General features: G+C 38.1%; 2 protein-coding genes and 1 long non-coding RNA gene across 5 annotated transcripts in view; 2 read left to right on the forward strand and 1 right to left on the reverse strand.

The window, feature by feature from the left end:
- Positions 1-12583, forward strand: part of LOC111320911 (uncharacterized) — a 66969-nt gene that overhangs the window by 25245 nt on the left and 29141 nt on the right. The gene's annotated exons all lie outside the window — the stretch shown is intronic.
- LOC148743178 (uncharacterized) lies at positions 57-2647 on the forward strand. Its single transcript, XR_016002567.1, has 3 exons — positions 57-598; positions 1037-1220; positions 2518-2647. It is a non-coding gene; the product is annotated as an uncharacterized LOC148743178 (long non-coding RNA).
- On the reverse strand, positions 1867-6894 carry LOC148743179 (uncharacterized). Of its 3 annotated transcripts, none has more exons than XM_088763425.1 (6): positions 6774-6894; positions 5091-5162; positions 4607-4618; positions 4013-4108; positions 2642-2779; positions 1867-1995 (listed from the first exon to the last, which is right to left on the reverse strand). In XM_088763425.1, exons 1-5 carry the CDS (start codon positions 6802-6804, stop codon positions 2664-2666), a joined length of 327 nt encoding a protein of 108 aa, XP_088619551.1. In that variant the 5' UTR covers positions 6805-6894; the 3' UTR covers positions 1867-1995; positions 2642-2663. The 3 variants fall into 3 exon arrangements, with proteins under 3 accessions (XP_088619551.1, XP_088619542.1, XP_088619557.1); XM_088763416.1 differs by lacking the exon at positions 6774-6894 and adding an exon at positions 6187-6349; XM_088763431.1 differs by lacking the exon at positions 6774-6894 and adding an exon at positions 5558-5820.

The following is a 12583-nucleotide window of genomic DNA, read 5'->3' on the forward strand; positions in this document are numbered from 1 at the left end:
AACTCTTGTAAAGTAATTTAGGTAAATAATTTAGCAATTTAGTTTTATTGTCATATCAAACTCACGGGGTACAAATAGTCTCTTACTGAATTTCGTGACCACGCCCACTTCATCGGCCCATTCAAATCGAGTGCGATTTTTTGGTGTTATATCATCTTGCCGACTCTCTGTATAAAAAGTTAACAATGTACCACCGAAATATTGAACTATAATATCATGGCTTTCCATTTTGTGTATTTTCGTACTACAAAGTAAAGTTTTTCCCTCGTCATTTTCACCTTTTCCCGAGCGGGTCCGTCAAAATTAAGAAGGCGTTCGTGGTCAAAACAAGACCGAGCAAGGAGTCTTGGGCGATTTCTCTCTTACGCAAGCGCAAATTGAAAATATACCGCCAAAATCAAAGAGAAGAATAAATTTCCTTTGTTTTGATATGTAAATTGTCGAACAAGGAGCACATTTAACCTCGTCAAATGGCTAGTCAAAACAGCCACACCTTCCTCCTTTTGCTCGTTTCCTGTTTTATAAGCGTGGAAGCAGTGGGAGAAGAATCGGGTAACTCGGAAAGCGCCTCACCATCGTTTACTTACGAGATAAACAAGTAAGATTTGTAAAGTTATTTTCCGAAAGAGTCGGAATAAATACATTTTTTTCAGGTTAGATTGCTGTTTTTGCCCTAAACGTCGTCCAATAAATTTTTCTTGCAGCCTGCTAATCTATACAATTTCGAAGGAAAATATTCAGATGCTTCACCGTCCCCGAAGGGGGTTCTGTCCTGGTGTACCGGTTCACAAGGAAATTACCATTGTTCTTTCTTTGTTTAGGAGTTATCGGTTAGCTATTGTGTATTGTTTGGTCTTTTGTATTGGCTCTTGTGAACCGGTACACGAGGACAGAACCCCGAAGGGTCTCCACTCATCGAAGCGTGTACTGTAGCCAATGTAGTGAATTTTCAGTCTCTTGTTGGGTTTTTCAACCTCCGTGACTTCAATATCATACAATTTTGTGTCTTTTCTCTGTGAAATGACCTTTTTAACAGGGGTGTATGCTGAGTAATCGTTGCAGAATCGCTTTGGTCCTCTTATCTCTCTCTTTGGCTTGTCCGCCATTTTGAAAATTTGCTCAGGAGGGCATCTGGGTTAGCGGCCGCGCCAGGCTGGAACCGACAAAAACAAATGTCCATCGCAGTGGGGAAACAGTTTGATATGATTATCGTAATTAGGGTAAATGATTTAGTTTATTGTTTTTTAATTTTGTTGTTTGTAATTTTTAATTGCCATATTGTCTTAGTTACAGTAATAAATATTTCTAAGCCTACATTTAGTTGTGTTTCGGAGTGTCTTCTCGGGCTTGTTCATGTTTCGTGTTTTGTGTATGTTGGAGAGCGCCCACCTTTGTGGCGCGGATTCGTCACACGGTGATAATTCTTTTTTTATCAGAGCGACTACTTTTGTTTGACAAAAGATCAAGAATAATAGGCGTTCAATATTCTAAGCTCCTCACCTGGTCGAAATTTCAGCTTCCAACAGTATTTATGCTTAATCCATTTACAGAAATTACATTATTAGGAAAGTTTTCTTTGTCAAGAAAGTTTTCGAGTTTATGCCGAGAAAGTTCTGCCATTGTGCTTGTTTCTACAGACCCATCTCAAAAAAGAAAGAAATTTAAACTTTTCCTTATCCCAGCAAATTTATTTGTAAGTGGTCTGACGCACGTTCACTGCCATTTCTTTAGTGGCCATGGACTTCATGTAACGAAACATTATGTTGTTCGAGTTAAATCTCAATTATCACATTTTTCCTAGAAAACTTGGACTGAACTTAAAAAGCATCAAGTTAACCCTCTTAAAAAAAAGCAAGAGTACAAAAATTCAACTTTTAACTCAGTTTTATTGTCAGCATTTTAGTATTGACTGCTGTACACAGTTACAGTGAATAAAAGCATCGCTCCGTTTTCTTGAAAGTCTGTAGTAAAATCGGTTGAGCTATCCCTCCGAGCCTTAAAAAGAAAAATTAAAAAACATTAAGAAGAAGAAGAAGAAAAAAGTCAGCTGGCCTTAAACAGAGCTCGCATCGAAATCAACCACAAGACCTCCACAAGATATATATAATAAATTCTGATTGCCTTGTATAATGGCCGTCCCCTTTGTAGCAGTTGTTTGGTCTCGCAACTCAACCTGCTCTCTCTAAGAGTGAAGAACGTGTAATATAATAAGATGAAATAAAATACATCTTCTGCGAAGACCATCAGTGTGATGAAGAAAACAAAAAACCTAAAAAACTGAAAACTTCTTCCTCAGCATGGTTTCTATAAAAAACAGCTTGGTAGGTTTTTTTAGCTGCTTAAATTGATGCTTTAAGTAATTTCACCTTTTCCCCCTTAAAACTGAGTTGAATATCTAAGGAACACTTTTTACTGCAAATAAATGCAGGTTATGATTATTTTTTCTTGGCTCCACAATGTTTTTATTCTCTTTTGTTCATCCAAAAGCTGACAATATTTTTTATGATTTTTTTCCAGAGACCGAGGGTATTTGTACCAGGCATTTTTTCTATTGCGCTTTCAGCAAATAACCGAAGGCAAATAGACCGGAAGCAAAAAGGTGAACAAAAAATATTGCGTAGCTAAAAGACGATATACATACCGATCAGAGTCTCTAAAAATCACTAACAAGCACCACAAGAAGCAGGGCACATCCTGATCACGGCATCTGGACTGTAATGACAGTCACCCCTATCTGCCCAAGCCTTACAGTCAGGATGGCGATCCTCACAGTAGGACTCTAATGAAAAAAAAATAAAGGAAAGCTATTTTGTTTTGTTTGATTTTGGATTTGCTTTGTTCTCTTGTTTAGTTGTTTTTGTTGTCTTGGTTGTTGTCGTTGTTGTTGTTTTTTTTAACTTAAATGCAATACCACAGAATACAGCTGAAAATACTCTTTAAGGGGCCGCCAGGGAGGGGAGAGGAGGGGGTTCGGAAGATTTTACTTATGTCACAATAAAATTGTGTCTGTTCCCACAACAAAGGTCTGAAATGTTCTTATGATCCTCATTCCCGCCACAGGAGATACATAATCACTGGTCCCCAAGGAATGACACTCAAAGGTAGCAAAAGGATATTTTACAGGTGGGAAGTTGGTTTTGATTCCGATTTTCGTATTAAGAGCACTGTGTTATCATACTAATTGAGGGGTCTCGGGACGGTCAATCGTCAGAGGAACCAGTTGATATTTGCCAGTGCTTTCGTATTTCTAAAACAATTTAAATTAAGAAATCAGAAGGAGTAGTAGTTGTAGTATCAAAATCAAAATTAAATAATTGTATAAAGTAAAAAATAGATGTATGAAATAAAAATAAAAATAAAAAATGAAAGATAAATGAATAAGTAAATAACCAACCCTTGAACCTATTCCCCCATGCATATATGAAAAAGAATAATTTGCCTCCACTTCAATGAAATGCTTGATTGTGACGAACGAGATTTTAATGAAATTAGGTAAGTTCTGGAATGAAGTGCTAGTGACACTCGATCATATAGTTTTTTAATTCCGCTGCATCAGAAAGTCCTTTTGTTAAATGCAGTTGGTGATTTTACTTCTCCTAAAAGGCTAAGTAGATTAATTTTCATCGATTTATTTCCAAAAATAATGATTGGAAAAGATTGCCTGCCGTGGTCTTCCATGGCCTCCTCATAATTGTTCACTTTCTTAGAAGTAGAGGTTTCCTGCTAATAATTGCTTAACCTTTCAAATCTCAGTTGAACGTTCAAAAATGTACACTGGTAGACCACTTGTAGATGACAAAGATTTTTCCTTCTCTTGTGAAAACATACTTTACAGGTTATTTCTAACGCGTTGAACGGTATTTGAGTGGTACAATTTTGCATCAGTCCCACTGACAAAGTTTATTTTATCGGCTCCTCGCCTGTCAACAGGGATTCCTAATTTAAAATAACCTTAAGGCTACTATCCCAATGCATAACAAGTTATTATAAATTGAAGCAGTAAAATCCTCACCACATACGCCACAGGTTCTGGGACACGCTATCAACTTGTGATAGTTATAGCAATCGTTAGGGTGTGTCCCTCGACAATCTTCTTTGTCAAAGCATCCTGGGAAGAAAATTAATATTGATAATCCTATGTTTGTGTTTATTTGATTAAACGTGCTAAACACTCGAAAGTTCTTTGGGGGAAATATCACCGATAGAAAACTTCAGGAAGACGTACATAACGTAGATTGTGTTTGGGTTCACTTTAGCAAGTTCATTTGTCATGATGGTGTTATGATATTACCGTTGTTATGATGTTCTTAGCTCTTTAATTTGATATCGAAGGCCTAAGGAAGGATATCGTTGTGATCTGCCAGTTTCAAGTGAAGAGCTTATTACCATCTAAAATGAACTGTAAAATACATCTACTTAAACCAGGTCACGGTGAAACACTGAAAAATAAGACATTTTTTCTTTGATCCTACACAACAGTGCTAAAAGATAAAAGCGATAGTTTTTATCCCTGGAAGGGACAATCATCCATCAACTAGGAAAGTAAGTCTGTTTGTAGTTCCTCTTGGTAACCTGCTCTGTAGACTCAGCAAATCTAACAACATACCGTGTGCTCCACCTACAAGAAAGTAATTAAAACTAAATTAACTAAAGAGAAGAAACTGGAACTGAATACTTGAGTTAACTTTGCTCAGTGTCTTAGCTGTGTCGATAAAGAAAAACAGCTTTTTGCTCGTGGATTTGTGTACACAGGAATGAGCGACTCCATGTTTCAAAGCATGAATCTTCTGCTCGTAAGGAGAGCAATTGATTTTCAAAACTCTCAAGAAGTCTTACGTATAAAACACGTCTCTTTCCCATTGTTGGCAAGACCATAACCGTGAAAAAATTTCTCAGCGTGACCCATACCGTTGGTTCATGACATGAAAATCCACAGGTCACAGCGTTGTAATGTCATTTTTGAGAAACTCGGTATAAGCGACATACTTCAGACTTAAGAAATCAGGACTCCCCGGTGTAGTTGTTGCTTCGCGTGTGTGCATAGTTCCGTCAGTGCGTGCTTGTATATGCGTGCGTATGTTTATACTTACAATATTGAATGCTGCACATTAGCACCAACATAAGCAACAATAATCCAAGCTTGGGAGACATGGCAGACAAGTCTAGATAAAATAAAATAAAGAAATTAGACGTTAGCCCATTTATGGGTTTTTGTGTTCTGTTGTAATTATTCTTATTGCGAGAGACATGGCAGACAAATCTAGATAAAATAAAATAAAGAAATTATACGTTAGCCCATTTATGGGTTTTTGTGTTCTGTTGTAATTATTCTTATTGCGAGGAAAACATATAGGTAACAACACTGACGAATGTGTGTCGTTAAATTAACTTTGGCATGGCAAAATGGCAAGGGTCAATGGCTCTAAAGGCAACTAAATATGAAGATAAAATCTCGCGCAGCCATGAACAAACAAGAGGGAGACATAAAAAAAAAAATTACTGCAAGACCTTAACTTTTGTCTATTTTCCGCCATTTGTTTTCTAAAACGGAGTTTACCTTTCTGAGGAAGTCTTCACAAGAAGTTCAAGCAAATAAAATGCCTTGCAATTCTCGATATAGGAGTTGTTTTATGGCATTGAACATCTCATTAAACATGCACCAGTGACAAAATTAACAATTTGATTGCATTGCGCAGCCCATTCAGTTTGCTCAAGAGGCCATGATATCTTGCAGAGCGCTTCATGGTGTTTAATCAAGTGTCTCAAACAAGAAGGTCCTTATTTTTAAATATACCCTTTTAGAGATTAACACCAAGAAGAAAACTTGTTACTGAGGGTATTTGTAGGAAACTGTAGTAATGAACGTTTTTGTTAATTCTATTTCGAATGAAATTAAGAGAGAGTCTTTTGAAGGGAAACTACGATAGAAAGAAAGGTTGGTGACATGCACGAGTGACAATGTTGGAAAGCTATGCCTTCTGACAATTATCGGGTCATCACTAACCGCTGTAAGGTTGTCATTAGACCTTGTTATTTTCTCATAATAGAGCAGTCAGTTGTTACTGTAAGGTAGATAATTACATGAGTAATTAAAACATAGCCTAACGATAAACGTATAAATGCAAGTAAGCACAACTTTCCTACTCTATCGCTGGCGCACGTAACCAAAAATTGTGCATCACTAACTTCCTCTCCAAGTACAATCGTAATAATACTTCGTTGTAGTCAACATATGTTCAACGCCTATGCAATAAATGTAATTCCATCTTGAAGAGTCCGGCGAAAAGTTTGTGCAAAGGGCAAAACAACACACTGAGTACAGTATTCGCTATAAGAAGCGTGACTAGCAAAGAAAGGTCGGTGACATGTACAGGTTTTAATTTTGGAAAACTAACATCATCACTCGAGCATGGCACCAACCCTTCTTTCTTAGTCACGTTTCTTATATTGAAAACTTTTGGTTTGCACACTACACAAAATTTTTACTGTGCTCGCCAAGATCATTACTTGGACAGCTTTTGGAGAATTATCAGCGGTTATCACCTATTGCATAAGGTTTAAGCTGTAGGACCTTGTTGCTTTATCACAAAAGAGCAGTCCATTATTGTTACTGCAAGGTAGATAATGGACTGCGTTCTTTAGAAATAGCATAACCTAATAAAATGATAAATATAAGGAAGCATATATATATAGTTTTCCTATTCTATCACTGGCGCCGGGGAAAAGTGTGCTTTCGTGTAATAGTTACAACTAAATTAGCGAGCAGAACTTACTTATGTGGTGCATTTTATAATTAGGTGCCATTCATGGTCATTCACTTGAGATTTATTTTGCACGTGGCGGTGCAAATTGAGTCCAATCGACATGCATCAGTGACAGAGTTGGAAAGCAGAGCTTTCCTTTAATAGTTATAATTAGCGAGCAGAACTTACTTATGTGGTGCATTTTATAATTAGGTGCCATTCATGGTCATTCACTTGAGATTTATTTTGCACGTGGCGGTGCAAATTGAGTCCAATCGACATGCATCAGTGACAGAGTTGGAAAGCAGAGCTTTCTTTTAATAGTTATAATTAGCGAGCAGAACTTACTTATGTGGTGCATTTTATAATTAGGTGCCATTCATGGTCATTCACTTGAGATTTATTTTGCACGTGGCGGTGCAAATTGAGTCCAATCGACATGCATCAGTGACAGAGTTGGAAAGCAGAGCTTTCCTTTAATAGTTATAATTAGCGAGCAGAACTTACTTATGGGGTGCATTCTATAATTAGGTGCCATTCATGGTCATTCACTTGAGATTTATTTTGCACGTGGCGGTGCAAATTGAGTCCAATCGACATGCATCAGTGACAGAGTTGGAAAGCAGAACTTTCCTTTAATAGTTATAATTAGCTCAACGACAGAGATGGAAAGCTGTGCTTTCCGATAATAATTATGATAGGCAAGAAGACCTTCCTTATCTTTTTCTGGGTTATCACTCGAGGGAAACAGAGAAGTTTTAATTTTTTGAGATAATAAGGCGCATGTGGATAAAGATAGAGTGGTAGAAACTTCCTCGTATAAAGCCAGAAAAACTGCGAAGGGAAAGATCAAAACAATCTACAGACTTGAGGCCAGTTTATTTAGAAATTGAATTAAACTATATTAGTATAATTTCAGCGCTGAACAAAGAGTTTCCAGCAATCTGATTGGTCGAGCGGTTCCTTATATGACGCTATATAAACCGCTCCGCGCGGTTCATATAAAATGTTAAACTAAGATGTTAATAAATGTTACTAAAATGTTATGATTTTAGAAATTTCTCTGTTGTTCAGCTCTGAAATTATACTAAAACAATTATTCGCCTTAGATTCGGTGAGTATTGTCGAATAATCCCCTCGACTTCGTCTCGGGGATTATTCGACGATATTCACCTCGCCTTCGGCGAATAATTGTAACATATAACCAAGGTAAGGCGCGCGCTCTGATTGGTCAATTCAGTGTCCACCATTTGCCTAATAGTGTACGATGCTGACGTGAGCAAATGCAAAGGCTAGTTTTCCGCGCGCGCTTGTTTTTTCTGGTCACGCCAGACTTGTTAAATATAAGAAAACTCTTTTGCTACAGTGTATCAATGATATGTTATAAAACAAATGGGAAACGCTACAGCGTTCACTATTGAGTTATTAATGCACTTGGAGAAGTTTGCTGAACACTCAAGAAGCTAGGGTCGCTGTGGGCTATCGCCTCGCGGAACTCTTACGCCTCTTTCGTGCATAGCAACCACCCACGTGTATCTATAACTCAATAGTGTACGCTGTGGTGTTTACCCTTTGTTAATTTGTGTTCGTTTCAGGTTTCATGTTTTTTCCATCTTAAATCTTCTACTGAATTGAAAAGGAGCCACCAGTACTCCGCTCTGGTATAACTGACCCAAACTGAATGCAGAGTAGATTGAGCTAACAAGCGAAGCCTTGTTTCGCTCCTTGAGCATAATTATAAGTTTAGATAATTTAGGTAAGCAGAATTTTCCGACTTGGGGCCAGGTGCACTGGGAATTTTGTTTTCTTGCGAAAAAAATCTATCATCTGTTTAGTGAGACAAGAGTGTCCGGTGCATTATTCTCACACATTTTCAACATCGTAGTCCTACCATGTGGTTGCTGCGTCTCGAAGAGGAAAGTTCAATTCCATTTTTTTTCTGTAATGCCATGCGGCACTTCTTTAATGCTATGTGAACTAGAAAAACAGGGAATTGAAATATTAACCTTGACTTTTTGATATACAATTTCTATTTTTTGTATTTTATGTAAGAATGAGAGGACCTTTTGTCGAGGGTGTAGATCACTATGAATCGCACCACTTTCTCTGATTTATATTTTTACTATTCCATGCTTCCACCGGACCAAGAGGTACGCCTAATTATTCCCTTAGTTAGGACTTTCATGGAAAGCATCAAAACTCCCCTATTTATCCGAAAACTGCTTTTGAAGTTAAACAGTTTTTGCTTTACGAAGTTATGTGCTCGTGCCAAGTCGGTTACAGAGCCTTACAGTTCGGAGAAACTGTGATAGATTTGACTGAAAATTGTTAATCCCCGACTCAACATAAGCAGCAATGAGCAAAACGATTGCAGAAAAGCGTAGCTTTCCACCTCTTTTTTTGATGCATTTCTTTCAGCCAAATTTGTGTTGACATCAACAAATATATTCCATGTTGCCATGCATTTGCCAGATCACACATGACGTCATAATGTAGAAGTTGCGCCACCAAATGAGCTACTGATATTCTTATCGCATTTTGCCTTCTACTATGATCTCTTACTTCTCAAACTTATTAATAATTCATCAAGTTACAAACCAATCACAATACGCAAATTTGGGCACATGTGTGTGTTTAGAAACCCAAAGGCTTTTCCACTATACTTTGATAAAATATCAAACCCTAGAGCTTGATAAAATGTCAAACCCCAATTCCCCGTAAAATGCCAGAATCAGTCAGAATTTTTTCATTGTTCTTGGCTAATAATGCACGATTGAGAAGCAATTTCAAAAACTCGTGCTTGGTGTTTCATCGGGGTTTTCAAACACTCGAGAACAATAAAAGCACGAGGCCTACGGCCTCGTGCTTTCATCAGTTTTCTCGTGTTTGGAAACCCCGATGAAACACGAAGCACGAGTTTTTGAAATATTACTTAACAGACACGAGCTAAAGTGGAATCTGTTTTTTCAGTATGTACTGAGAAGCCAGTTGTTGTTTGTGGCGACGTCATCTACGCCTCAGTCCTCTAATAGGTCACTAGTTATAACCAATCAACATGCAGGAGATCAATCTGATATAATGATATTATCATCAACTGGCTAAGGCTATTTCCTTTGTGGTGAACGTTTCCAGCTTTACGCTAAGAAAGTTCTTCCACAATGCCTTTGATCAAAGACTCGTCTCAGAAATAAAATGAATTTCCTGTTATTTCAGGAAATGTGACAGATCAGCTGCTTTAAAGTGAGTAAAGTCACCTTGCTCAATAAAGCATGGTTTGCAACTTATTAGGCACCAAAGAATATCGCGGGACTAACGCCCTTCTGTAGACTTTTCAATTAGGAGTTCTTATCAAAGACATAGAGACAGGTATGATGCACGATCCTCGCAGTAGATAGCGCTATTTAAGCAATAGCGAAAATCAGACCTGAAAAAAATCAGGCCTGTACTGGATTCGTACCATTGACCTCTGCGATACTAGTGCAGCGCTCTACCAATTGAGCTAACAAGCCAACTGGGAGCAGGCCGTTAAGTTGATTCGTAATAAACCCGTGAAAGTGATAAATCAGATACAATGAAATATATGAAGTTCATATATTTAAATATATGAAATATATGAACTTCATATATTTCATTGTATCACATAGAGACAGGTTGATGCTATACACAAGCAACAGCGAAGAAAGCTATGCTTTCTTCCAAATCTCAGCGAATCAGTAGGTTCTTGTGACCGTGGCGTCAGTAGACGTGCGAGGAGAGAGAAGTTATGCTTGCAAAAGCGTATAAAGGGTCTTGGGAATTTCCCTGAGGACTTCTACGGTCAATAGCATTTCAGTCACGAGAGTGCGGAGTTATCCGATTTACTAATTCGACGTGCGGTGGCCTCAGTTTACGCAAATAAGAATAGACTGCTTATTTCAGTCTATAATTATCTAGGTGAGGCTAAGTCGGTCAACTTTGGAATACTAATTTTGGTGCTAATGAGCATGTACAGTATCTGATATTGTACCTGTAAGTAAAGACATACTCACGCTCATGTACACAAACACACAAACGAAATCTCACACAGACGCTCTGTGCACAATGCTTCTGCTGAATAATCCCCCCTTTTCTTTTTCAAATCTACAATTTATCAAGTTTCTTGAAGATCCCAAGCTTGTATCACTATACTATCATTATTTTGTCTTGGACCCAAGGTATAAGAAAAAGATAAAAGAAAACTAATTCCAGATAACTTGAAACGATCAGAAGACACCATTCGCGTCTTAGCTTTAGAACTCTGAAACATTTTGAGTATCAAGTGCTTGTCATGTTGGCAGAAGCCTCGCTCATCATTGCATACTCTCGTTCGTTCGCAGATAAACGAATACAAGGACAAACATAACGGAAGCATTAGAATTAATATAATATCCATTTCTCCTTTTCTGTGACCTATGACATTTAAAGTTAGTTTTTAAACTGTGCGATAATTCCCCACCATCGTTTAAAGGCAGTGAGAAGCAAAACATTATAAACCGTATTCTCTTAGTGAGAAGCCTTTAGTAACGTTCAATTAGAAACTGTTAGTGAGAAAGTAAATAAGGGCCTCTTTACATGGAGGTGGGGGACCCCAGGTAGGTGAGGTAGCTTGCCTAAGTGGAGTGACTCGCTTAAGTGGGATGACCCGCCTAAGCGGGTAGCCCGGTCTACCAGGTAGGGTAACCCTGTCAGCCGAGGTGACAATTTGCCACGCAAACGCCTCAGGGTGGGGTAGCCCGTCTAGCCAGGGCCACGTTCATGGAAAAAAAGCTCAAAAACGAAACAAGCGTGTTGTAAAACTTTCCTAGCTGTCCCATACAGAATTAAAACGTTAAAACACCAAATTTTACGTCCTCTTACCAATGAAACCTCGGAAGTGGTTAACTTACATTTTTACTTTGAACTCAACACTGCCGCATTCATATGTTATCGACCTATTGGTGAAAATCTTATGGAAAAACAAGTGACGTCCCATAAGAAGGAGTCTAATAGGAATAACAGTGATGGTAAAGCAAGTCCAAAACAGCAGAAATCACCAGAAGTTGCAACGGACACACAAGGAGTCTAAAATATTCACATTTCGGAATAATTAGCGTTGTAAATCAGCCATATTTCGTTATCACTACATTTCCATATAACGTATCAACACAGGCGACCCAAGCGTGCTTTGTGATTTTGGGGTCTAAAGGTCATTGGCGGCAATACCTAAAATAATAAGATCGAATTTTAAGCGAAGGCTGATAAATTCCACAAAAGTGGACCGATATCCCTCAAATTTCCATCCGTGAGAGTGCTTTATCAATATCTAATAATAATGCTGCTCGAACGGGTAGGTATTAGCAAAGCGTTAAAAGGACTGTAAACGACAAAGCGGCAGCGGAAAAAAAAGTAAGGAGACTCAACACGTTATATTCGTTGCTTTTATTATCCTTTTTCATTTTCTTAATTTTTTTTTTATATTTTTTCCTTTTTTTTTTTAACGTCCCACGCTCACGCTTAGAGTTAGATCTTAATCTTTTAGGTTCAAAACCGGTTCAAATTGTCAACGGTACGTTCCTTGCGTAACCTAACACCGTGGCGCTTTTATGAATAAGCACAAACGTTTTCGAGAATAATTCTTTCGTCTTTCTCGAGACGTCAGCCTGGGACGCCTATGCTTCAAGTCCCTAATTACAAGCGCAACAACAACCTCGAAAAATTTCACCCCGGCACCACAGGGTTGTAAGATTGTATGTAAAGGCATTTTATTTTCCGACCACGGCCAGGCGGGCTACCTCACCTACCTAGGGTCCTCCACCTCCGTGTAAACAGGCCCTAACTCATAA

Source organism: Stylophora pistillata, chromosome 1 (genome assembly GCF_964205215.1).
Source record: "Stylophora pistillata chromosome 1, jaStyPist1.2, whole genome shotgun sequence".
Taxonomy (NCBI): domain Eukaryota; kingdom Metazoa; phylum Cnidaria; class Anthozoa; order Scleractinia; family Pocilloporidae; genus Stylophora; species Stylophora pistillata.